The sequence below is a fragment of the Aythya fuligula genome, chromosome 17, assembly GCF_009819795.1.
Source record: "Aythya fuligula isolate bAytFul2 chromosome 17, bAytFul2.pri, whole genome shotgun sequence".
Classification (NCBI taxonomy): domain Eukaryota; kingdom Metazoa; phylum Chordata; class Aves; order Anseriformes; family Anatidae; genus Aythya; species Aythya fuligula.
Genome location: NC_045575.1, coordinates 11908179 through 11934863, shown reverse-complemented (window position 1 = coordinate 11934863; position 26685 = coordinate 11908179). Strand labels below are relative to the sequence as shown.

Below are 26685 nucleotides of genomic sequence, written 5' to 3'. Positions count from 1 at the left end.
GCTCTGGGCCCATCGGTGCTATTTCAGTGTTAAGTAGATGCTGCAGTACTTGAGACGTGAAAGGCACGACGTTTCTTCAGCTGGATGCTGTATCAGCTTGTTGTTCATATGTTGTGGTATAAACCTGCTGAAGATGGGCTTATTAGCTGTAAGTATTCAGGGACCCCACTTCAGGTCATCAGTCACACGAGGAGGAACAAACTCCTCTAAGACACAGAAGGACGAGCCTCGCTCCTGAGCCATCCCACCTTTGTGTGGAGGTGAGACTCCACAGCAGAGCAGAAATCCTTTTAGAAAGGTCTTCCTGCTGCAGAAAATAGGCATCCTTCTTCACAATGCACAGAGGCAGCAGAAATACATTTCAGCTCACATTTTTCCTCGTGCTGGCTGTTTAGACTCCTGAGCAGCATTTAGAGTACATGGTTTCCAGATCTTAGGTTTGCAGTAGTTCAAGATCAAAGTTATTCTAAAGGTTAAGCTACATGTGATTTTATGCCATCAGGAGCACTTCTTAAAGAATAAAATTTGCTTTGATTGGGAGCTAGCAGCAATCTCAGAGACAAATGGTATCTCTTGGCCTAGAAATTTTCACCGACTTCAGAGCCGTGTGAGTGCCGTGCCGCTCTGGAGAGCAGGGAGGGAGGAGCAGTGCAGCGACAGGCACTCGTGTCCTGAGGACGGACAGACAGTGTGAGACCCAGAGCATTCAGCTGCGTGTGTTTGGATATTGTGCCATTTCTTCAGAGCATTCCCCCCATCCCTCTTCTTGTGTTAGCTTGTCCTTTGGGGGATCTGGTAGGGCTTGTAGAAACGTGGTGCTGGCTGTGGCTTTTCTAAGAGGCCGTGACTCAGCAGAAAGAGTTGGAAGTTAGGGTATTTCGATGCAGAGAGATGTGATGGAAGCAGGGAATGAGAAGTGTGAGGTCTGGTTGGTGGAAGTGGAGGTGCTGCGTGGTTTCCCGATCCGTCCCCATGTCGGTGTGGAGGAGTGGGTGCAGCTCGGCGCTGCTCCTTGTCCGGATCACGTCCTGCCCCTTCTCCACCAGAGGAGCAAGCTCCCTTTTGCAGTGTCCAGTTACATTCAGACAGAACTACTGAATAACCCCAGAAAACACCTCGCAATCAGCAAGAGTGCTCTAAAAACACCTTGTTTCCTTCCAGCAGCACCGCAAGGCGAGGTGGCGCAGCACAGCTGCGGGCAGGGTGAGGCTGGTAGCTGTAAGCCGTGGGGCACATCTTGCACAGCCTTGTGTCTGTGCCGTGCTCGTTCACAGAGCATTGTTCTCACCCTGCTTGGAGCTCCTCACACTGCAGACGCCCAAATTCTGTCACATCAGGGTTAGGGGACCCCGCTGGGAAGAGCTACAAGGACCGGCTGCTCTGCGCTTCAAAGGCACGGCCCTGGGTGTTTGCCTAGGCTGGAGGAGGCTGCTTGGCGTGACCTCCAGGAGCTGCTTCGGGGAGCAGGAGCTCTCCCTTCCTCAGCCGCACAGCCCCGGGCTCGGCAGGAAAATCGGCTGAAATCAGCTTGAAGCCGTCTGCTAATGGCAAGGTAGTTGGCAGCTGGTGGTTTTCTCCAAGGTCTCTTGCAGTCAGCTGTGAAAGCCCCAGATATTTGATTGAATGTATTTTGAAGTGGAGTGGCTTTGTCCCGGCTTTCTTATTTTGTTAATGCGGATATTTAATGGAAACAGCGCGAGAGCTGGGCTCTGAACTGTCAGGCAGGAAGGTTTCGAAATAGGGCAGGCAAAAAAAAGAGCCAGCTTTCAGAAGGTATGTTTGTACTAGGTCCTTAGCATGGCACTGTTTAACTTCTTTTAATCAGTGACCCAGGGGGAAAAAAAATAGCACCATTACTCAAAGTCCTCAGATAACACGCAGATTAGGTGGAGTGCAAGATAAGGAACAGGACTGGAGTGACTGGGATTGCTTTGCGAACAGCGTGTTCTGGGGTAATAAAACGCCCTGCTCTGGGGGTGAAATGAGGGCCCTTGGTGTATAATGAGGAGATGGAGGATGGATAGCTGCCTCCTGAGAAACGGCTGAGCCTGAAAGAGGCACGGGTGTCAGGATGGATAACCGTCTGAATCGGGGTTTTCACAGCCTAGCAGGGCCCAGGATTATCAAATCCTTGAACGTACAGGCAGGGAAAGGCTGGGCTGAGCAGCTCTGAGGTGAGCACAGCATCCCAGCCTGGTGCTTGCAGCTCAGGAAGCACGCGTAAAAATTGGAGAGACTTCAGGAAAGCGTCATGGGAATTGTTAAAGGATAGGAAAATCTGTCTTGCAGGGAAGGACTCCAGGATCTCCGGCTATTTTATTGTAGGAGGCTGAGGGGTGACACGCTTACAATTTATAACAACCTGTATGGGGAAGAGAAGCATGGTAACAGAGGGCTCTTCGTCTGGCAGTCAGAGCAGTGACAAGATCCAGCAGCTGGAAGGCTGTAACACTGATACATTTAGATTGGAGATAAGTGTGAAATCGTACCAGGATGAATAATTAACCGCTGTAGCAGTTTATCAAGGATCGTGATGATCCCATCTCTGGGTATCTCCGAATTCAACCTTTTAAACAAGAGGCCATGGTTCAGTCTGGGATTAATCCAGCCAAGCCTGGTGGTCTGTGTTGGTTCGGTAGCATACCTGCCAGGAGGAGTTGGGAGGCAGTATATTTTTATATTAAAAATCGTTTGGAGGTGAATTCTATCTTGATTTACACCTGAAGAGTCAGTGCTGGGTATCTGAATATGAGAGCACCTTGTACCCTCACCATTCTTCTGCTTAGCTGTCAGAGGTCTCGAACAGCTCTGGCTTGCAGGTGCTGCTGCAGCTCTCGCTAGCAGCCGCTGTCGTGGTTAGCTGTGTGCCAGGGGAAGTGGGGCTGCCTGTCCCTGCCATGCTGCTTTCTGCCGGGAAAGCAGGCTTTGCTCTATTTTCCAGAGCGTTGCAGTTATGTTCTGTGAGCTGATGGATGCTCGGTGGGAGCTTTTGAAATGTGAGAGATGGGAACGCTTAGCACCTTTGATGCATTGGTCCCTTTTGTTCGCGGTGAGGAGGGTTTGTATTGAACCACGCTGATGTGTGTTTGTACTGAAGAATTATCTGAGCCTTCACTTCTTACCTCGTGGTGGAGGACCCTGTCTGCCTGTCTCTAGAGCTGGCGTTTCGGGGGATCCATTAGCAGCTGACTTGGAGCACCGCGATACGGGTGTGTTAAAGGTGCCAGGGCTTGGAGCATTCCAACCTCCAACTTCGCCGAGGTCAGTGCTTGCTTTGCTTGTGTGTCACCGAGTGGGGCAGGACTCACATTCAGCCAGTGCTGTTATTAGTGCTGGAGCGAGCCTTCGGCGGGCTATTTTTAGCAGCCGGGGCTGTTGTTGAGAGCTTGCAATTGCTAAAAATGCCTTGGAATGATTTCACAAGCGATATTGTCTGTGGAGGAATTTGCGCACCAGCTGTCTGTCTTCAGGCCAGTTGATTGTGTTGACACGTCTTCCCTGCGATTTGTCATCTCTGACTCCGGCATCGCTGCGGCTGTGACAGGCGTGCTATCAGTGTCTGATGGGAGAGAGTGACTGAGTGGGTAAGTGACAGCAGCAGCCTCATTACTGACAGCTTGGGAAACACTGAGCTCGCAGGGAGATCTTTGGCCTGCGTCGATATTTGACTTTTCCTTTCCCACCCTGTCTCATGAAGCGCGCGTTGTTGCTGCCATCTTCCATGGGAAGGGTCTGATCCACGGCTGGGGCTTCGTGGATCCTCAAAGCAGTGTTGTAAACCTTTTCCTGACTCGAGTGGCTTCCTCCAGGCATAGCAGCGTCTGGGTTTTGGTGCGGATGGTGGCTCCCTCTCCTAAGGCAGCAGTTCTCACACGGCTCGCGTTTCTGGAAGGATTATGCCCCAAGAACCAAGACTTAAATTGGGATCGCTGGAAACTCTGATTCCATTTTTTGACTTTGCCGCTGCTTCTGAAGTCTGGCTGTGTTTGATTCGTTTTCCCATCAGCAAGGTTAAATGACCGCTATGAGATCTGTACCTGAAGTGATAAATGTGTTGGAACTGATTACCAGCTGCATGCCCTGGGTAACTTCTAGCCTGCAAAATAAAAAAGACTTGCTGATATCTGTAAGTGCCCTCGCTCCCATACACCTAACCTGTACAAATGTGAAACCACATCTGTAGCTATTTTCTTAGTCAGATTACTAGTTCAGTTAGTGAAATGAAAGGGTGTTAACTCTTATCCAGGGATTTTAAGGTGTTTAAGTCCTGGAAATACAGAATCATGGCATGCCTTTGTGTTATGCAGCTGAGAGGTGAATCAAGGTTGCTGTGATGAAATTCATTTCAGTTTTTTTATTTTGTAACAAATGTGCTGATGAAGGCACACAGTACAAAAGTTTCAATTCACAGACCTTCGAAGTAACCGCTTGCTCTTGTCTCTTAAGTTATAATCTGAAATACCCCACCATTCTTTTTAATGTTGCACATATGTGGATTTCAGATAAGTGTGAAAATACGCAAGTAAGGCAAATAAGCAGCCAGAAATGATTTATAATGCTGCAGTCTTTTTACCTCCTGAGACCTCGATTCAAATCTTGGCCCTAGCCTGAAGAGGAAATGAGTTTGGTTTTATCCTAATTCGTAGTAGATTTTTGTCCACGTTACAGAAATGCTGTGTGGCTTATCTGGCAGTCAGAAACCTTCCTCGAGCAAAGGCTGAATTAGAGCGTGTGTTTTAACAGGGCTTAGCAGGGAAACTTGTCTGTCTGCGTGAAGCTCCAACCCATTCTGAAGCACTTGTCTTTATAAGTGCTAAGTTTGCCAGAAATTAAAAATAAAGGAGGGGGGAGGGGGAAGGTGGGAGACAAATTAAGCTCTTGTTAGGGGTTGGATATGTAATTTGCCACAGAAGGAAGCACGGCCTCATCATGAGTCTGTAACGGTGTTTGTACGAGCCTGGTTTTTATATATAGTATTGTATTTCTCTTCTTTAGCTCGTGAGTTTGGCCACATGAGAGAGCCTCTGTTCTAGCACAAAGGGGTCTTGTTATTTGCACGTCAGTCTGAGCCAGACACCGAGCTGTCTGTCTGGAGGTGAAGGGACTGTACCAGCAGCAACGAGGAGCGCCTCAAAGTCCCGCGCACGTGGCTCCTAAATAATTCAGCTGGCAGGTAGCTGGCGCTTCTGCCTGCTCTTTGAAAGGAGCCTGTTATCTGAGAGACTGCTCGGGGCTTTCTGGTTCTGAATTCTTGGAAGGGATTTCAGAGGAAGGTATTTGAATAGTGGCTGAAGTGATTTATACCGGGAGTGCGTCTGGGGCTGGGGAAGCTGGGGCCTCGTGTTGCAGGGCTGAATGGAGGGTCCTGGGTGCTGCAGAGCTGTGTGTGCAGCCTGGTGCCAGGCGTGGAGGGTCCCCATGGCTCTTCTGCTGCGTGCATGGAAGCTGGGGGTGAGGAAGCTTCCAACTCCTGCACTGCTCTCAAAAGAAAGACATCCCTGCCTGGCCCCTGCTTACTATTTGGAAAATGACCTTTATTGTAAAATGATCTTTACTATTCCCTTTCCAGTATCTACATTCGCTTCTTGGCTCTTCCGTTCTTGCCCATTCTTCTTCCTTTCTTGCCCATTCTTACCTTGACTGGAGACTAAGATAGAGCAAGGACTGTGCGGGCAGCCTCAAATCATACATTTTGATATTGGGGAAAGTTCCCAGATGAAATACTGCAGGGAGCAAGCAGCAAGGTGAGGGAAAGCAGGCAAGGAAGTTATGTTGGACGGAGTGACTGAGGAACTTGTCAAACATTCTGGAATAAAACTACCCCCTGCTGCCAGGGTGGTGATTTTGGACCTATTTTTGGGATGCCTCTGACTTTTTTTGTCACTTGGCAAATTAACCTTGTGGTATGAATCCAAACAGTGCTGGAGAACGAAGAAGAAAAGCAGCTTTGGGAAGGTGCTTGTTAGCGACTTGTAGCTGCAGTTCTGTGACGGGCTGGCTCAGCGCTCTGTGCTGGGATCAGTAGCAGGAAGCTCTTCTGATGGTTGCTCATGTTTTTAACCCGCTAATGTGACTAATTTCTGAGCTAATCATCTGTACGTGCTAGCTTTAGTTTGGGCAAGCCTCTGTGGCCCAAAAGGTTGTTTCAGATGCGTTTTGGTAATCTGTAGGAACAGACCTACCTGGATTTGTTTCCCCCTCAGGGAAGGTTTCCAGATATAGCAGGGGATCTATGCATAAAATATCTGCTTGCATCCTTGTAGTTGTGGGAAGGCACAAACTTGAGCCCTGTGCATCCTCAAGTTGGATATGCATTATGGGTTGGATATGTATTATGGGTTCATTTGTTTAACACATTACTTATGCTGTGGGTTTGGCTCTTAGGAGTGGTGTCTGTGATAGGACAGAAAATGCAGTGCTGTATCTTAACAGGTTGATGCGAAGGTGAGTGCATCAGGTTTTCCTCCTACTAACGCAGTGTTTGCTGTGCAGTTAACTGTGCATCTCTGTGTGTGTGCTAATTTATGAGTTAATCCATGTGATCGTTATAAAGAGACTCTGACCTTGAGTTTTGTGTGTTGGCCTTTTATCAGTACACCCTCTTCCCACCTCATAAAAAGCACTTGGAAGAAGTTGCATGGATAGAAGTTTCTCAGTCAGATTTGTAGCCACTTAGTACAAGCTCCCTCTGGTAAGAATGACTGGAAATCAGTATATATGTTTTACTGCAGTGTCCTTAAATATCCTCAGCACTTGAGCAAAGGCTCATTTATTTAAAAGTTTATTTCAGGAATATGAGAGAATTTGGATTTGGTGACCTTTTTCAGTCAAACTCTTGTGGAGCTTCATCATCTCATCTGAACGAGATGCTTTGACCTTTATTGGGAATTAGAAACCTCTTGACCCTAAAGAAAGAATCCAAAAAATCTATTTCTTCGAGTAATTACGAGTATGTAGAGAATGTCTCAGTATCATAGCAGCACCCTTTCTTTTTTAATTGGAGTAATTTGCTTTACCCAAATATGTGCAGATTCTCAGAATTGTTAAAGCAGGTTCAAGTGAAAGAAGATTTGAGTAGTTGCAGAAAATGCATTTTTCACTGTATGCCAGTTTTTGTCATTTACTTACTTCACAGTTAAAATGCTTCCCTGTGGAAAGCAGATGGGAGTAACCAGCATGGTTATTTACACAAATAACTTAAAACAGGCCTCAGAAGAAAAAACAATCTGTGGCACAGCCACTACCATGCAGGATCGAGCTTTACAGGCAAAGATCTATTTTTTCCCCTGTGAGGAGGTTACAAGGGTCTTAAGGCAGTGACATTCTGTTTCCTCTGTGTTCTAAACCCAAATACGAAGTAAAGCAGCGAGTTCTGCAAAACCATTCTTCGGGGAGGAGGGGGCAATCCACACTGAGTAAATTCAGCTGAAGTGGATGATTTTCCCTTCCTCTGCTGCATGCAAGTGCTTTTACTTGCTTGGTTTGTTAGGTCTGTAGCCCTTAATAAACTCCTTAATTTTCGTGTGGTTAGCTTTAATTCACAGGCCTTCCTTTTTTTTTTTTTTTTATATTCCTTCATCTCTGTGACCAACAAGCGGCATTAATCCTTTCTGTATACACAGATTCATAATCTGTTGTTGCAAGTATTATCCTTCGCTTCCAGGGATCAAGTGTCGGAAGCATTTGGGATTCTCCCCTCCCTTCAGCTGCCGTGGGTCATTTGGCGCTGGTTGGTACCGGGGGGAGGTGGTTCCTTGGATGTGGGGTCAATCACGCTCTTCCTTAAGTACTCACATAGCTTGTCTGAAAACTGGAGCCCAACCTAATGGTTTTAACGCTGTGATGAGGAGTTACTCTTTTTTACCAGCTAAGAAACAAAGGCAGAGAGACTAGGGATGCAGATTCATCATCCCGGTGGGATTTTGCAGCAGCTGAGGGTGGTTTAGCTGTGATCAGTGGAGAGCTGACAGTAATCCACGAAGGTACGAACGGCAGTGGCTGCGGGCTGGGTCAGCTCTCCTGTCAGCTGCACTTGGAGTGGTAAATTCCAGCAGAAGGGCAGGGAGGAGTCAGATGGTAGCTCTTGGGGCCGCCGTAATTAAATCCACCCGAGAGCAGGGCTGTGGAGCAGTGAGGCCACACCTGTGCACCGCTCGGTGCCGACACGCACCCAGCGAATTGGTAACCCAGCCGGCTCAGCGCGGGGACCTGCGGTGCCGTGGGAGCGTGAGCCTGGTTTCCTGCCTGACTTTGGCACCTTGTGTTAGGAGGGCTGCCGCCACGGTGTGTTGTGGCTGGCAAGGAACTGGCCAGCCTGCAGTGAAGGCACTGTGCATTGCAGCCCTGCAGCGTGTGCCGGTGAAACCTGCATCGCTCCAGCCACCCGTGACACCACCCCAAACGAGTCCCGCAGACCCACTCCTTGCCTTTCAGTGTTGGTACTCCAGAAGCATCAGGTACTTGCTGTGCCTGGAGCCTTGGGAGGGGCTTTGGCAGTGTTTGTGCTGTGATGGGCCTGAAATTTCAGTCTCGATTACTTTCAGCTGCACTGCTCTGAGAACTGCGCTTCCACTGTACACGCACGCTAAATTGTTTGGAAGGACTGCATATGCCTCAGGATCAAAATGCAACAGGAAACGTCAGCAGCATGTCTAAATAAACATCTCTGTCTCTTTTACAAGAGTGTTTAGCAGCTCTGTTGGCAGATGTTTCTATAAAATGTTAAAGACTGTGCTTTCCAAACCTCCAAAATGTTTGTAATCCAGCAAATAGAAAAGGACAGGGAGACCAGCCAAGGAAGGTATGTCAAATAACAGCAGTGCCCTGCAGAATAAGTGGTTCTTCAGAAACACAAAGTGAAACTAGGTCCTGGGAATTACTATTTCATTGATAACAATGGATTTTAAAATGGATTTTATTACCGGGGTGCATTGATTTTGCTGCATAAAAGTAAACTATGTGGATAGGGGTTGGTTTAAGGCAAGTAAGGGGCTTTGTGATTGTCCTGCAAGTTAAATATACCAGGGGATTACACCTGCATCTGAGCCTGAGTGACGTTTAACAAATATTATATGTTTATCATATTTTAGAAGTGCAAAACTGGAATAGAGCTTAGTGGGTTTTTTTCCTTTGCATCCTCTTAAAATGCTTTTTTTTTTTTTTTTTTTTTAATTCTTTTTGTTTTGGTGTGCTAAGGGGAGAAGGGCTTTGTCTTTCTTTTACAGTTCCCCTTTGTTTTCTGTCTCTCCGTTCCTTTATCACACTGTCTCAGCTAGGGCTCGGGTTATCGCTTCTTGGAAAACTTCCCAGTGACCGCTGGCAGAAGCAGCCACGAGCACCTTGCCCTCAGCTTCTCCCTTTGTGCTGTGTGCCTGGTGACAGACTGCCACCTCTGTGGCTGCCCACTGAGCTGGCTCGGCGCTGCTCCGGCTCACCGTGCTCCATCAGGGCCCACCAGAGCATTTCCAGTTGCCCCGGGGCTGAACGTGGCACCGTGGTGCTGCCGAGGCTGGGATCGGGGCCTGCCTTGCCAGGTGGCGAGCTGAGCCAAGGGAACAGTCCGGTATTGTCCTCCAGGAGCTTACGGAGCTAAGGGGAGGAGGAGGAAGGTCAGCTCCCAGCTGGGACCAGGAGCAGGGCTGGGGTCCCCGTGTGCCGCTCAGTAACAGTGCCCCTCGCGCCAGCACCTGTCCCCGGCAGCAAGGACAGTCAGTGCCTTAATCATAATCTGCCTTGGGCTCTTCTGCAGTCTCCTTTTTTCTTTCAAATGTTTAAAATGCCAAACCTGTGATACTGTGAAGTACCAAGAAGTGAGATTAGATAAGGGGAAGTAGCAATCTGAGGACAGTGCTGGCAGCGGGTGCCCGGAGGAGCCTTGCAGCAGGCAGCAGTGCAGCCATCTCTGCAGCTCAGCGCTGCTGGCCTGGGAGAGGATGCTCTGTGCCTCTTGTGGCTCCTGCTTGGAGCTTTAGCACCTGCAAAACCAAGGGAAGGATAGTTGGCTCGTTTTGTAAGGGAAGCTGATCCCTCTGAATGAAAAGTGGGTCAGGCTCAGAACAAGGATTGAGTGCTTTGTCTACAGTACTAGGGTTTTAAAGTATTTAAACACTTCTCTCACCATTTGTTTTACAATCGCGGGATTTGTTAATAACTTAGCCCTTTGTTCTGGCCTTGATATTTAACTCCAAAACTCCTGACTCTTCTGTTAAGCTTGACCTGTGAACCTTAAGGCCATTTCTGTAAGAGCTCATTAGTTGTTTGTTGACTGTGTATTTATTTATTTGTACACCTGAACTTCTGAGATACAAAGAAAAGAAAATAAGGTTAATCTTTGTGGTTTGTAATAGAAATAATTGGGATTGGCACCTACTGAACTTCCAATGTTTTAACAATCACAAAGCTTTCATGATGGGCTCTTAAGGGAATTGAAAATAAAGATAAAAATTTTCCTAGTGGCATCTTTGTAGAAGGCGCAATAAATGTATGACCTGTAGCATTAACAGAGGATAGTTAATGCTGGACAACAACGAAAAGGATGCTGTCATCTGCAGGGTTCCCAGAGGTTCTGTCCTTTTTCAAAGATTCCCATTCACTTGAATTTTCTTGGTCAAATGCCCTCTGTGTGTAGAGGCAGTGACTTTCTGCTTCGCTTGGTTAAAAACTTGATTGAAAACCGCCGGTGGTTTATCTGCAGTGTGTCCCTTCTGACACGCTGCACGGCCAGGTGGGGAGCAGCACGAAGGACCTGCATGGTGCTGCCGGGCAGCTCAGCAGAGAGGACAGGCACACGAACAACGGGTGATGCCTTCACTGCTCAAGTGAAAGAATTGAGCATGGTGCCGGGGAGCCTTTGATCCCATTCCTGGGGGTGGTTTCCTCCAAATGACAGACACAATTTAAAGCTCTTTCTAACCCCCCAGCCTTGACACAGCCGGGGTTTGGTATTGAGTGGACATTCCCATAGGAGCCATGGTGTGACTGTATCAGGCCAGCATATGTTCAGTTCTGGCTTTGGCATGCCAGCCTTCAGGAGGACGGCAAGGTGGCTACGTGTTTTCTTAAGCCGCAGTAGCTGTTTTGTCAGATTCCCAGTGATAATTATTTTTTTTTTAGTGGGCATAAACTGAGTTAAAGCTTGCTCTCCCTTTTCTACCCGTGTGACTCTCCGTACCTCGGTGGAGTTAGCAGCTGAATAAAACCATGGAGTGAATGCAGGACGGGCTGTTAGATGTGACAGGAGACACCCCACTTGTTCTCCGGGACAGCTCGCTGTCCGTGCTGCTACCCAGGATTCCCATTTCCTTACTGCCAAACCATCGCTGAAGTGCTCGAAGCGGAATTGAGCAGAACCCGCGCGTGGCGTCCTGGTGGCAGGACAGGAGGAAGGAGCAGCCTGTGCCGCAACTGGCGGGCCAAGCTTTGGGAGGCCCTAAGCCGTGGGGTAACGTTGGTTTTGGCTGCTGGGTGATGCCAGGAGCACATCATGCAAGGCTGAATGTAAAAACAGAGGTGGAAAAATCAGGCTTCTGAATGCAGGGATTAGCTTTTGGGCAGGGAAGGAAATGCGATACCCTCTGCTTTGAACCTACCCCAGGAAAATAATTTTGCATATTTTTGTGGCATTGCTAAGGGTTTCTACAAACAAAACAAATGTTTACCCGGCTCTCTCGTGGACAAGCAGCTCTCAGCCCGCAGTGCCCTGAAGTCACTTCGCTGGCCGCTGGTTTCCACGGCACGTAGCTGGCTCTGCAGCCTCTGAAGAGATTTGGAGTCCGTGTCGCTGCACTGATATGTCACTTCATCTGTCAGCCAGGAGCCTCTTCTGTCCTCTTTGTACACATACGCGCATGCTGGCCAGATGGTGCTGGATTTGGGTGCCAGCCAAAGCAGCGCATTAGAAAGGCCAGGTTATGTGTCATATTGCAGGAGCCAAGAAGAGCTGCCAGTTCTACTCTTCTGGTAACAAACAGCTTGACTTAATGTATTGATCACGTTGGCTCTGCTATTCTCAAGCTGGTTTTTATCTAAGACACTCAAAAGGATGTGAGGTTGAAGCTGGACAAATCCCACCTGTTGCCTCCTATGTAGCTAATACCTGCATTTGCATTTATTGTGTGTCCAAGAAAAAAAAATATCTTACATCTACCACCAGGGTTAAATCCTTTCTAGTGTTGGGAGGAGATATCTGTCATTGTGTTGGTTCTCTTGGAGCACTGCATGGCCTGGGAGATGTAGAAACTCCTCCTGAATTTGCCAAAGGATTCATGGTTGATTTAGGGCAAGTCGCTTTGTATTCGCTTGTTCCTCCTCCTGTAAAATGGGGGAATCAAAATGTTGATTCTTAAAGCATTATACTTTAAAAATCACTAATGAGAAAGGCGTGATAACAACCAAGTGGCAATGTTATTTTTAAATCAAGAAAGAACTTTCCCTCACCTTCTCAAGACGCTTTTTTTTTTTTTTTCTTTGCTAGAGGAAGGCTTTCCCTAATGGGATTTGAGAGCTACAAACCTCATCAGCATCAATAACAGAATAACGTGTGGATGGGAAATGTACTCAGTGTGCAGAGGGGAGAGCTGCTGCTAAGTGCATGGTAATTAAGGTGGCTGTGCGCTCTGCAGATCACTGCCTTCTGTAGGATGGCTCAAACTTCAAACTGGTCCTATTGTTTGTATGGCCTCTGTACTGGCAGCTCATATCTGCAGGGTTTGGGAAGGCGTTTGCTCCTTTGTCACTGCAGGGCGGGTGCTGGTCTCAGGGGTCACCTGCTTTTTGTGCTCAGTCACGGTGGGGACCTTGGAAATCCATCTCCTGCCCTGCAAATGATACCTGGAATCTCCCACCTTTTAAAGTCAGTTCGGCTTTACTTTTGGTCAGATGCATCAAATTTTCCCCTTCTGCCCTTTTATCCTCTTCCGAAGCATGGTGTTGTTGACACACTTGTATCTGCAGTCTTCACTGTTGGTGCTCCCCGAACCCCCCGAGGAGAGCTGCTCCGCAGGCCGGGTTTTGGGGGGCTAGGAGCGCGCGGCTGGGCGCCGAGAGGAGCGGAGGGGAGAGGAGGGAAGGGAAGGATGCTGCAGGTAGGATGCTGCGGGTAGCGGAGCCCCTGGTTGCTTAGCGACAGCCTCCCGAGATGGAGGCCGCGATGGAGGCTGCCCTGCACATCCGGCCCGTCCTCCCTGCTGGTGGGCACCGGCGGCTCTCCAGGGGACTGAATTTTTTAGGCGGGTGTCTCTCGCATGGTCACGCTGAGAGCTGGGGTGGGAGCCGCGGGTGCGGGACGTGCTGGTGCCTTGCTCGCGCCACGCTAGCAGCGAGATGCTGCACAGCACATGTACAGCGCCATCGCCACGTCAGCTCTTCTGTTTCTGGTTATCTACACGAGGAAGCAGATAGCTGGTGGAGATGGCAGCTGTGATGGGGCTTATTAAGAGCTGCGAGACAGAAGCAATCCCAAGAAGCCCTGTTTCCATGTGGGCTCTTCTCCGGTGTCTCTGGTTTCATCTGTTCCCTTCTAACCCTGCTCACACGGACTGGAGTTTCAGCTCCTGCCGGAGGGCCATGCCCACTTGAACAACCGAACGCCGTGTGCTACATCTCTATTTCTCGCCCCGTGATGCGTGCCAGTGACAAGGTGCTGTGAGTAGTAAAGGAGAAGCCAAGTCATACCCTCGGAGCCATGAATCGTGAGATGCACAAGGGCTCTTCACTAATTCGAGTGTGTTAGCAGTGATGGAAGTTGCTGCTCTGTATCGTGTTTGAATTCCCTGTTGCATTTCAAAATTGAGCGCAGGCAGCAAGTGGAAAACTTTGCATGAATGCCCCTTTCTCACGTCTCTGACTGGCAAGGCCTTGTTCCAGGCAGGAAGAAAACAGATCCTGCAAACCAACCAGCCTTTGGGCTCTGTTCTGAGGAACCTGAAATGCTGACAGGTTTCTGTACTGGAGAACTAAGCAGTGAGCACAGGTCAGTTCCCAGGGGCTGAGGAAGGGAAGGTGGTGGCAGAGGCCCTCTTTAGCACCGCTTGGATGGGGAGAAAGAAACAAAGTCCTCTAAAAATACTGGAAAGAGAAACAAAACATGCAAAAACTTGCACCACATGCTTTGGGTTAGGTGAGAGCAGGAGGAGGAGGTGATGGCACCTCTCTGCGGCATCTTCCTCCGCAGGGGTTATCGCCCCCCAGCTCCGCCTGCCTCAGGCCTTACACGATGTGCTTGGAGAAGAGGAGCACAGTTTCCGAGGACCAGAGGAGCACAGTTCCCTTCTGCACATATTCTCCTTTCCGCAGCTGGCTGCTTTTGCTCCCTCCTGAGCTTTAATTGTTTACCTCCTGGTGGAGTGCTCGCTCGGAACTTCTTCCTCAGTAGCAAGTGAGACCAACCCAGCAGAAGTGCTACTCCTGGGCTCTGGGAGCAGCTCGAATGAATGAATGCACTGATTTGTTTGTTCCTTCTTGTATCGTATGGTGCCAGCTGAGGTACCCAGGAGCTGTCGTGTGTCAGTCTGTAAGCCTGCCTTGCCATTAGCATTGCTCTTGCCCTGTTTCTTGCTTCCATGTTCATCTCCCAGAGGAAAATGGGATGGAAATGAGAATGGAATCTGGGCTTCCTTTTTCAAAATAAAGTAAACCTTAGGGGCTTCCTATTGAAATGTGATGGGATTGGGCTCCTATCTCTTACCCTTTGAAAATCCCAGCTGGAATTATTTAATGTCAAAGCAAGGAATTTCCCAGTGTGAAATTCATTGCTGGCTAAGGGTGCGCTGGGGATTAGGGAGGCATCGCTGTGCCAGGGCAGCGCTGCTGTCACCGCGGGACACCTCGCGCACACAAAGGGACATTGCTGGTCTGGCCTGCTTCAAAGCCGAGGCTTAGGGATGTGGTTCTTCAATTCCCATTGAAGCTGCGTGCTGTGTGACTGACAGCTGGCTTTGGGAATCAACCAGAGTGGGTAACGCTGTGTGCTGCCTGGAATAACGGGGGGCAGGGAAAGAGGTGAGAGCAAACCCCACTTTGCTGGTGTGCTCCTTTGGCAAAGGGGTGCGCCTGCCAGCACCTCCCGGATTTCCTTAAGACCCCTCCGCAGTTGAATGGTGTCGTTCATTACACTGCGTGGTAACAGAGTCAGAGCAGGGCATTACGAGGTAACAATTGCCCAGCGATACAGCAGCACGGTCCTTGGGAAAAGTGAAGTTTTGGAGGGTGCCTTTTTGGTTTGAAAGTAGCTGTCTGCATTAAAAACAGGAGCATGTTCAGCCGGTACAGAGGGTAACCACTATGCACTTTTCCCCCTCTGATCAAAGATGGTTATTTTAAGTGGGTGGCAGTGTCTGTGTGTTCGGAGCCTGTAAAGCGCTTGAGCAAGCTGCAGGCTGGTGGCTGGCTGAGCACCACGGGTTGCTGTAACCAGGTGCAGCTTTGTCCCCGTGCCTGTTAGAAATCAGGGGTTTAGGGGGTGGAGGGGCAGAGAAGAGCAACCCCGACGCGTTAAGAGAATAGCCTTTCTGGCCTCTTTTTCTAAACTGTTGATCTCTTTATAAAAAGAGGATTTGCCTTGCTGTTCTAATAAGAGTTGTAAAATAATGTATGTGTAATTAGAACTTAATAATGATTTGTCTGACTGGATCTACAGCATAAGCTGGTTCAAGTGATTGTGTAACCTTTGCATTGTGTTCATTATCTAATGTTGAAATAACAGCTGGAAGTTGAGAGACTGACATGCAGTTTTAAAATTACAGAGCTTGAAATTGCTGCTGTCTGTAAACATATGAAAATCTATTAATGACCTTTGAGCTCTCTGTCTGAAAAATGTTTTATAACGCAGAATACATCAAAATTGCCTGCTATATACTGTGTTTCCCTTCTCAGCGATTGCCTAGGATATAAATGAATACCTCACTCCTGACACTGATACCAGAATGTTTGGAGCTATTCTCTGAAGCCCTAAGGATATATGGAAACATTTGGTTGCTTATTGTTTGTTCTAGCAAACCAGTTATAGATTAGCTGCTCGCGAGCACGTGGTGTGCTAAGCCACTCGAGGCAGGAGAACATAGCTGCTGGCGAGACTGACAGCTGCAGTCCTCTGTTGCAAAATACATTTCTCCAGTGACATGTTTGAGGAAGAGCAAGGATGACGAGAGAGGCGCAGATGCGCTGTCCTGGACTTTTTATTAGTGTCGGTGACATTTAGACGTTTAGCGAGGCATTTCTCTTGTGCCAGAAGTCACCTCACTCCGCGTTTGCCCATTAGGTTGAAGTAATATACTATGGGCAGCTGTTTGTAGAGGTGGCTGCCTTCTACATATTTCTTGTTGTTGGATCATTTATATTTCTTCTCATTTGTTTCCCAGCCAAAAGAAACTACCAGAGGACTAATTATTTAATACACATGCTAGACCTCATGACAGCTGAACTGCAAATTGTTGCCTACCACTGAGGGCAACTGCAGAGTTGGTAAAAATGCCTCTAGTGTCATAGTGTTTGAACAGGAATTAATTTATCATGCAGCACCAGGGATTCAGGATATGCCTGGTTTTTCTTCTGGAGACTCGCCCCTCCAGGAGAGCTGGCAGGAGTGGATTTGTGAGCGTTCATCTCCTTTGTGCAGACTGTGTCAAGCTGCTCGGCTGCAGCCAGCCAGCGTCCGTGCCTCTGTTCTGCTGAGTCCTTGGGAGCGGTGTGCTTCCTCGGGGGTGGTCACAGAGCTCAGGATGGAGGCAGAACCTCAGAACGTCCACAGCTGCTTGCAGAGTGGATGCGTTTGAGTCTGTCATCCCGTGGGAGATTTGTCTGGAGCATTTAATTCCTTACGTGCTGCTGCCTTAAGAGCAGTACATTTTTCATGGCTATGTTTTAGAAGTGTGCACTAAAAGCGAGTGGAGACTACACGTGTAGCTGAGTTAGGAATCCCAGAAAATAAATGAAAGCTTTGCGTTTCTTTAGTGTGAATTACTGAAAAAAACAGGCCTGAGATTCTTGAATTCATGACCAACCTACCTAAGGGTAGAGCTACTGTTTCTAAACCCCAAGCTGTTCGTTCACGTGGTAGCCAGTTCAGTCTTCACGTGGTTGCTAGATACTTTGCACTATGAAGATGAAAACCTCAAACACACAAGTATAGATTGAGGAGACCAATTTAGGCAGCGGCGGTGGTAAATGAGCCGTGAGCCCTGTCCGTCTGCCCACGGTCAGGTTGGTTTAGCTCAGGGAAGCACAACGTCCCCCGCACTGCAGTGTTTGAAACGGTTGTGTTATCTCTTTTTGTTCCTAATTTTAGGGAGCTGGTATTTCTAAGTATTCTTGCCCGTAGGGACAAATAGGCTGGAGATATCTTTTACTCAACGGTGCCTTCCTGCTTTTTCTGATAAGTTTAACTGAAAATTGGTGCAGGTAAAACATCCATCTGCTGAACCAGTCCGGGCTGGTAGGACCCTGGTGCCTTCTCTTTTGGCAGCTTGGGGCCAGCTGGTGCGGCTGGAGGCTCGGGGTTGTGCTGCCTTCCTGGTAGGGCTGGAAATGAGCGCTGAACCAGCCACATCTGGCTACAGCAAGGAGCAGCTGCTCAAGTCCTGATTCTGTCACTCAGTGGGAGTGGTTTGACTTCGATAGCAGTGCCTGTTCCCATAATCCGGGCAGAGGGGGGAATTAATTCAGATTAAGTGTTTATATTGTGCTCTTTAAACAAGCTCGCGACTGCTGCCTGTCAGCAGCATGGGCCCCCAGCAGTGCTTCTGAGTATTTGCACCCGAGTGCAATACTCTGAGTATTTTCCCCCAAACGCCAGACCAGGATCGCATGCTGCCACCCCGATTGCTCCCCTTGGGAGGATGCTCTCAGAGGTGACGGCAGGCTGCAGGAGCGGCGCTTCTCGTGCGCTCGGTCTGCAGGAGGCACGCTCTCCCCGGCGATGCCGCTGGAATCAGCTCAAGTAGGTGCTGTCAGATAAGCACAAGCTCTTTTCCAAATCCTTCATACGCTGCGTAAACCAGGCCGGCTGAGCTCACAGTCCTGGCTGAAAGCAGCTTCAGCCTAAATGCACTTTTATCTGCTGCGGAAGCTGGGCAGGTTGGCCTTGCAGAGCATGAACAGCAGTGCCTTTCAGCACTCCTGCAGGCTGTGAAAGCTGGGCAGGCTGGGCTTGCAATATGCCTCATTTCAGCTACCTGAAAATGGTGCCCCAGCTTCCCTTCAATCATTTAAGCTCCCTTGCTCTCTGACACACTTTCCGCTGACAGTAATTCTGTGAGCACTCGTCGGGCATTTACTGCCATCACTAGAGGAAATACTGATGGCTTAAAATGGGATCATTTCCTTTCTGATGGACAGCAAGCACCTGTGGGAGTTTTAATAGCTGTACAGTATGTCTGTTAGCAGGTAGTGGGGAAGATGTGTGCAATTCTCTGCAGTGAGGCACCCACAGGCTCCAAAGAGGAAATTGGAGGAGAAGGAAGAACGCGAAGGCTTACTGCCTGGTGCACTTGCAGACTGTGGCTTAAAACAGTAGATTTTGTTTATCTATCTCCCCTGTGGGTGATGGTGAAGAAAGGTTTATACTGAAAACATGGACAGCCATATGTTCACATTCATGCAGATTTCCTTGACCTCTTCCTACAGATGAGGTATTTGCTGTGTGCCTTCCTTCTTCTATTGTTCCCATAAATTGCTGTTAAACACCGCTTCCAGAATGGTTCTGCAAGCGGGCAAAGCTTTGTGAACATATAGTGGCTTGAAATGCATTTAGAAGTAGAATGACATTGACCTTCCTTTCTGTAATTTTTGGCTTGAAGTAACGTTTGTCCAAGGTACCTTATTTGGTACGGTGTCTTCAAGGTCTAGCAGCAAAGGTCTTAATTCCTGCGAGACAATAACAAGTGGTCATTTAGCAGAGTGCCGGCAGATTGCTCTTCAGCTCTTCACAGGTGACAGGAACGCAGCCGCTGGTAATAAATTTGACTGTTTCAATTACACCGAGTTTATTGGTTCATCCGCTTTTATTTTAAAGTTAAATCATGTATCATAAACCTGCAAACCAGTGGCAACTTCAAATGTCTTAACATTTCCAAAGCTGTCTTGTCAGAAAGCCATCTTATTCTTGAGCTAAACACTTGACAGGGTCAGAGCAAATGTGATGCGTTTTAAAAAGCAAGACCCAAACTCATCTGGAATGTGTCAGCTAGGAAGGGAGAATTGCAGTCTAAGGTTAAACAAGCAAGGATTTCATTTGCAATCATTTTAATTGATATTGATTGTGTTGCTTGAATGTAGGGTCAAAGCAAGAGAGTCACTTCAAACCTAGACGTGTTTTTGCTTTAAAAAAAAAAAAAAAGCTGCAGTGGCTTTGGCTGAAAGGCTTGGGGCTTGAGTTACATTTTCAGTGAAGCTCGCAGTGGGGGAGAAGAGAGGGTGGGAAAGTAAAACAAACAAGTGTGTGTTATGTTACAGGAAAAGTGAGAGCTTCCCCCTCCGGGAAAGCTGCAGCCTCGCGGACGGGGTGCCAGCAGCCTGCTGCCCCAGCTGCCGGGCCACGCTTCCAGCCAGCAGCCGTGGGCACGCGCCTGCCTCCTGTGCCCCCCTCGGCGGGGCTTTCTGCCCCAGAGCTCGCCAGGCAGAGCTCTCAGACTCCTCTTCTCCCACCGTTTGTGCCTGCTCCTGCTGCTCTTTCAGTCTCCACCTATTTCCTGCCTTTTTCAGCACAGTTTCAGCACAGAGTTCGGTTTCAGTCATCTTGGTGGTCATACCTGCTAGCCATCTGCTGGTACAGTTACCATTTTCCCATCCCATATCTCTCCCTGTTTTTTTCTTATTCACTTCATTTCATCTGCCTGTTGGCTATTCCTCTTTTCTTGTGCTAGATCCTGATCTTGGAGTGGTTTCTCCTTCTCTGAAGTTCATTTCTTTCCTGAATCTTTCTCATGTACCTCTCCAGTATTATCTTTCCCTTTAAATTGCTGTCTCTTGTGTCACCTCTATGCAACAAAATGGACGATAGTTTTCTATTAGTAGAGGTATTGTCAGTATCTGTGAAGTACTTTTTCTACTTAGAAGGCACAAGATTATTAAAGCAGCATTTGCTTCTGTGGTGCTGTTGTACAAACTGGGTACCAGGTCAGTAGGAATATTAAAGAAATCAGCACAACCAACCGGCACCAACAAAAACCCTAATTAAAAGTAAATCTGTTCCAGTTGATCTCTGAGCCACGATCTCTCTCTGAACTGTTAAACAAATGTGTTTGACAGCCCTACTGCTAATTGCATGCTGAAGTTAATATAAGGATAGATGGTGCTCAGATCCTCGGGGGCTTTTCCATTGCAGTTTTGCTGAGAGCAGCGGGAGGCAGAAGCAGGGACAAGTGGGGGCACTCTCAGCGACAGCACTTTCCTTGTATTTCCTGTGCATGAATCCTTCTCCTGTTTGATGTTCAGTGAGATATTTCATGCTCCCCAACTTAAGGAATAAGTGCTGGAATGAACAGCCTGTGAGGTAGCTGTGGAGAGAGTTGGAGGCTGTTTCCCTTCTGGGAAAACAGCCCATATAATCCTTTAAAGTCAGCAGAGGCAGCCTGGCAACAGAGCAGTGTAACCAGTCCTTGGCTGCCCGTGTGAGCCTTGCAGTGTCCGATGGACCTTGGAGACAGGGGATTGTAACAGACATGGTTTCACACCAGGGCTGCATTTCTAAGTGATGCTTGAGGGCTGAGGGTTGTTATTTTACTAATGGTAGATGTTATTTTTGTCCTCTGCACCCCGCAGCAGCACACTTGAGGTTTTCTTCTAGCTGTGTGGTTTTGTGCTTTTTTTCTCGCTCTTTGTGTTCCTTCTCTCTGAAAGGTATTTACAACCCAAGCCTCCCCCTGCATGCTCTCTGAGATCTCAAATAGCTGTGCAAACTCAGAGGATTAAGGCAGAGCCTGAGCCGGGCTGAGCAAACACGCGGCGATAACTGCAGCCAGCGGGTAGCCGCGGGTGTGAGCTTGCGCCAGGGCCCTCTAGGGCTGGTGGTTATTTCCTGATCAAACAGACGACATGGAGACCACTGTGCAGAAATTGCTTGCTGTGGCACTTGAGGGGTGAGAACAATCTCGTTCCGAAGCCAACAGGCGTGCACCCGCATTATTCATAGCTTTATTTGTAAAGCGAGGGCTGCGCACCTCGCGTCTCGCTGGAGATGGCGGCTGCGTGCCGCTGGCAGAAGCAGCTTGGGGGAAGGAGCCTTCATCTGGTGAGGGATGTCACCAGCTCCTCTGCGAGCAGAGGTGCAGTTGTACAACTGTAACTAGCCTGGGCCAAAATAGAAGTGAAAAAGCATTTATCAAGATTTTATTGTGGTAAAAATCTGTCACGGAATCTGGTTGACATGTTTGGGTTGCCAGCCCATGCTGAGGCCTTTCTCGGCGCAGGGAGGAGGTTACCACAGTTAGGTTTTCAGCTGGACGTGGTCTTTGATACTTGTACATCCGAATAAACAAATGGGGTGATAGAGTCTGCGTGCTTCGTGTGGTGACTGCCAGGAAGGAGGCTCTGGGGAAAGGCCCGATCCTTCCCCTGTGCGCAGGCAGCCAGTTGGAGCCATCTGCTCACAGTCTGGGGCCCAGACAGACGAGGGGCTGCAGATGGAGAGGCTGTAGCCTGCCCTGGAAGGTGTGAGAGAGATTTTGAAGTGAGGACAGGTAGGAGACAGCCCTAGCAGCAGCAAGTAGTAAGGAGCGAAATGGTTTTGTGGATTTTGGAACGAGATTTGGCAATCTCCTTCCTGGAGCTGAGAACAGGGAGCAGGCCCGCATCCACCAGCCCTCCCTGCCGCAGGGGCATACGGGCTCCGAACGCCGGGGGGGCAGCTCTGCCAGAAAGCCTTGGATGGAGACGGAGTCCTTCTGACCTCGGGCTGTGACCTCAGGCACTGCCTGGGGATCCCCGAGGTTTTATATGATGTGCAAAGGGCGAAACCAGCTGCAGGTCCATGGTTCTCAGGGGAAGGCTCCAGGGGAGCGGTTTGCCACAAGGCCAGACTCACCTGCGGGCTGGACTCGCTGGATTGAAGTCATCGTGCACCAGTCAGTGTTCACCGCAGCAGCATTCTGTGTATTCTGTATGCGCTTACATTTTCCAAAAATTGCCTATGCACAAGCACATCCAAGAATAGTAAGCTCTTGTGCTAAATGAGGTCCCCAACTTGGAGGTCATAAACTTTAGTAAAAGAGCAACTGCTGGAGGGTTGTTTTAGTAGAGTAAATAAAACAAGGAAACAAAGGAGGCAAGAACAGAGCCCCTATTAGTCCCCTCCTGCTCTCTGCCTGAGGCTGCAGAGAGGTCTGTGTTTCACTGCAAAGAAACCAGCCCCGCTGTCGCCCTCGGTCAGTAGGCAGCAGCTGAGTTCAGCATCCTGCACTCCCAGAAAAAGTGAAGCCCTGTGAGCGGCATCCTCTGCTGGAGTGGGGAGGAGTGGGACCAGGGAATAATCTCCCTTGTCACAGGGCCAAGAAACTTGGCTTCTTCCCCACGGTGGCCCCAGACGTGCTGCAGAGCCGAGGATGCCTCCCTCCGCCTTCATCCCGTAGGCAAGCAGCAGCCTTGGCTACCGGAGCCTGGGTCTTAATGCAGGGCTGCCTGGGAAGTGCTTGAGATTCTTGAATGCAAGTGTTGTTGCGAGTGAATGTGTTATTTGCTTGGCGGCGATCCAGTTAGGAGTGTACTCCCTGAATTAATTTTGCTAGTAGCTCAGTGATGAGGCAACCTTAAATCTCAAAACAAAATGGGGATAAAAAGCCAAATTTCGAAGTATGGAATTTCATTTCCAGTTTCAGTAAGGGGAAAAATGCAGCTTTCTTGACTAGTTCTGAGGGAAAGTGAGTCTTACAAAACCTGCAGTGAGTGTGCTGTGGGTGGTACTGAGGGAGAACTCCCTGAGGCATGCAGAGGAGTTCAATCCCCATGCGAAGCCAGCTGGAATTAAAACCTAAACTGCCGTTTACTGCCTTTGAGAGCAGCTTCAGAAGTGAACATGACAGGTGGGCCAGAACTGCCTGACTTTCTGGTGCTTTCGGGTGGGGACATTGACTTACCACTGCCTCCTTTCTCCCTCAGCGGGGCCCATGCTGCTCTGTGCAGCATCTTCCCTGCGTCTGCCGTCACGTTGCAGCTGCAGCTGGCTTTATGAAGAAGTGCACGTTTTTGGTGACTTCTGTTTCTAATGTTTTGCTGAGTATCAGTTAGCAGATGTCATTTCCATTGCGCTAGTTTCTGATTAGTTACTAAAGCTTAGCATTTTGATTTCTATCTCAGCAGCTTCTCAGCAAATAGGACAGTGTGACCTTCTTTTAGTGGCATCTCAGACTGCTGCTGTAGAGTGTTATCTTAAAACTAAAAACCAAAGCGAGCAACTACATGCTAATTGGTATTCTTCATTTCATCATTCACAGTGAATAATGCCAGACAATCATTTTTTTGCTCTTTCGCTAGTTACGGATTTGGCAAGCTGAGCTGTATTCTGTTGTTCTGCGCCTCTGAGACAGTGCTACTTAATTTAATTTGGGGGTGGGAAGTGGTATCTCTCTGTTTTGTTTCTGTTGTTGTTTCCAACTTGCTGTGTATATGTGTGCTTTAAGAGGAGCTTGCCAGCCTCTCAGAGGACCCCTGCCTGAGGTCTGTAGGGATTGTCTGGCTGCTGGATAATTAATTGTCTTTTGGCCTGGGTTGGAATAGGAAACAACTCTATGTAGTTTATCACTGTGACTCAAGTTCCCATGTCTCTGCCGCCCTAAAAGTGTCAGTGCATCATCTTGCTTCCCAAGGAAGGGCAACTTGAAGCGGTGAGTGATTTGGAGTGCAATCAGCATGTTGCATGCTAAGGCAGTCAATTCACTAATTAAACGAGAGGGGGAGGAAGTAATCTAGAGCAATCAGCAGGGCATTTCATCCCAATTCCCAATTTTCTTTTTTTGTTGGGCTTTAGATTTTGAGAGGCTAGAGAGCTAATGATTTCTGTGAGCTCTTTAGCGGTAGCAAAGGTGTGTTTGTTAATATGAGCGGGTTGTGTTGTGTGCTCCGTTCCTGTAGGATACCAATGCTAACGGTGTAATTCAGTCAGAAGGGGGGCGAGACATTTGGAAACATTTCTCGGGCTGAAGCTGACATGTTTTGGCATGGTCAGCATTGCTTTTGAAGGTATTTCCTAATCTGATGCAGTTACCTTGCGTAAAAAATTAATTGGTATGGAGTCTGCAAAGCATTCCAGAAGGCTTAATTTTGACCCTTCAGCAGTTAATAAAAGACATAGTGAAAATCTTAACCAGCTGTAATGAACTCACGTCTTAGTGATTTAGTATATTGTTTCTTAAGCTCTTTTTCTGTACCATGTGTTTAGGGGGAGAGGTCGATAAGTTGTCACTGAGAGTTCGGCTTACAGTTCTCAGAGATGCCAGGGACAGCGATAGTAATTCCCTTCTCTGATCTCACTTCCTCGTGTTAATCGCCGTGACATGACAGACCAGCTTTTAACTTGCGTTTAGATTGTATGTTATAGCTCTGATCCAGGGCAGACACTTAACACTTAGAAGTATTCAACCTCTGTTATGTGTATAGATGGCATTGATCTCGGCTTGCTTACTGAATGCGTGTTAGGCTTTAAAAGTGTGTTTCTCCATATGAACACGCTGTGAAACAGAGACTGTCAGGCCCAAGGGGGGTCTGCTATGCTACTTTCTGAGATCAGAAACAAAACGAAATAAAAACCATCCCTCTTTCAGATGAGCGGAGTTAAATGCTGTTCTTCGGGATGCTGATTTGTTTAGGTGCTATTGACATATGGTTCCTGAATTAATCTGAAGCAAACTCATTTTCATAACCAGTTCCAGCATCTCTGAAATTAATCAAACACATAGCCTGCAGAGTGTTCATCCTAATCTAATCTAAAATTACTGTTTGCGTTCTGTGCACCTAATTATTCATCTTAAGTCATCTCTGGAAAGAACATGCTGTCTTGTTTGTGTTTTTATTTAATATTTATATTGCTTAATGCTTAAAAGAAGTCATAACGAATTTAAAGGACGTACTATTTTCTTTCTTTGCAGAAGGACATGTCACTAAAGCCTCAGGAGCGGAAGGAGAAATGGGAGAGGCATCCAGGAAAGAAACCTAGAGAATCTGAAAACTGTGTGTCTGCTGAGCCAAGTGAAAATGGCCATAATAATGATGCTGGGAGCTCTGAGAGAGAGGCAGAAAGAGGCAAAGAACGGGTGAAGAAGAAACTCCCTTTGAAGCTAACCAAACAGGTAGGGGAATCATTTCTCACCTGAAATGACTGCATCGTGGCCGTGGAAATCTTGTCCTGTTCGTAGGCTGGGGTTGCTAATGTAAAATGGCTTCTCTGGTACTTCTGGTAACCCAGGTGTGCTGGGTGATGTGGAAAGGAAGGAGCAGATCTCCTTTGTATCCTGCAGGTTTGAGAAAGTGTAGTAATTCACACTATAGGTTTGTGGCTCCTAGGCAGATTGTAGCCTTCTTTGGAGAAAACCTGCTTGTTAATGTGCTCGTGGAAGTTGCAAGTGATGAATGTGTCCATCTCATGAATTAAGTTTGTGTGCCCCCAGAGAAGTATCCTGGGAAGGAGGGAATATTCAAGTACTGCAGACGTTGGAAGTCAGTTTAGTGTAAGTTGTGATTTCGGGAGTCTTTTCTCTGTGCCCTTCGAAACGTGATAGAGCATGAATTCAGTAAGAGTTGTGGTGCCGGAGGGGGTGGTTGTACAGACTCCCATCTTAACCACAGTGTGTGCAGAGCCAGGGAGGTGACAAAGGAGAGGCACCATGGTTGGCAGGCTGTTTATCACTTATTGCTGCTCAGCATGGAGGTTTGCTGGTGACTCAGTGCTCATTCATCAGTTGGAAATCCACCTGGCACAGCAGCCTGTATCTATGAACACTTTTCCAGTTGTCCATTAGCACGGTGCCAAATGGCAGCCAGTGGGAAGATCAGTGTACTTGACCCTCCAGCATTCGTTCCAAGCTGAAAAGTATACTGCAATGAAAAGCTATCTTGAATTCTTTGTGGTGCAGAAAAAAAGCTGTTTAACCCAAGTGCACCTTCTGCTTTGTGAAATCGTTTCTCTCTGTGTCTCTGTCTTCAACAGGAGATTGAATTCACCATTTTTTGGAAGTGTTTTTTCAAAGACTTCCAATATTTTTGGACTTGCAAGGATCAATAAGGTCATCTAACTTGGCCTCCTGTGTAATTTCTCCACCATACACAACCATTTGTGATTAAATTCTAGGATATTCATTCAAAAGGGCTCACCATGTTTTGCTTTAGAAGGTCTGTTGGTCAGCTCTTGGCCCTGCTCTTCTAGTGGCTGATTGTTATCATTAAAGAATTAGAAACAGTCCCATTTTCTTCATTTTGATTTAAAGAAAAATAGTGGGAATTAATCACTACAAATAACTTCTGTGCAATTGTTACTACTTCTCTGCCTGTAAACATTTAGGTAGCAAATCATGTAACTGTGCACTTCTAGTAAAATATTTGCTGTGTTTATTTTCCTTTTAGCTCCCCAAAGTGATACCAAATGTTTTGTTTTTAGAAAAGATGTCAGTGTATATAGAGCTAAAGCATATCAAATTTCTTGTTTGCTTCTTCTAGTAGTCAAGTGATTGGGTTTCAGTTCCCCCCTCTGGTTACAGGTGTAATGTG

The 26685-nt window shown here is 47.9% G+C and overlaps 1 protein-coding gene across 10 annotated transcripts in view; it reads left to right on the top strand.

Annotated features, from left to right (window-relative positions):
- FBRSL1 (fibrosin like 1) overlaps positions 1-26685 on the top strand; it is a 513621-nt gene that overhangs the window by 111768 nt on the left and 375168 nt on the right. For all 10 annotated transcript variants that reach the window (XM_032198851.1, XM_032198844.1, XM_032198850.1 and 7 more), the window contains exon 2: positions 25071-25271. In XM_032198851.1, coding sequence (XP_032054742.1) covers positions 25071-25271 — 201 coding nt within the window. The remainder of the gene's footprint in view (positions 1-25070; positions 25272-26685) is intronic.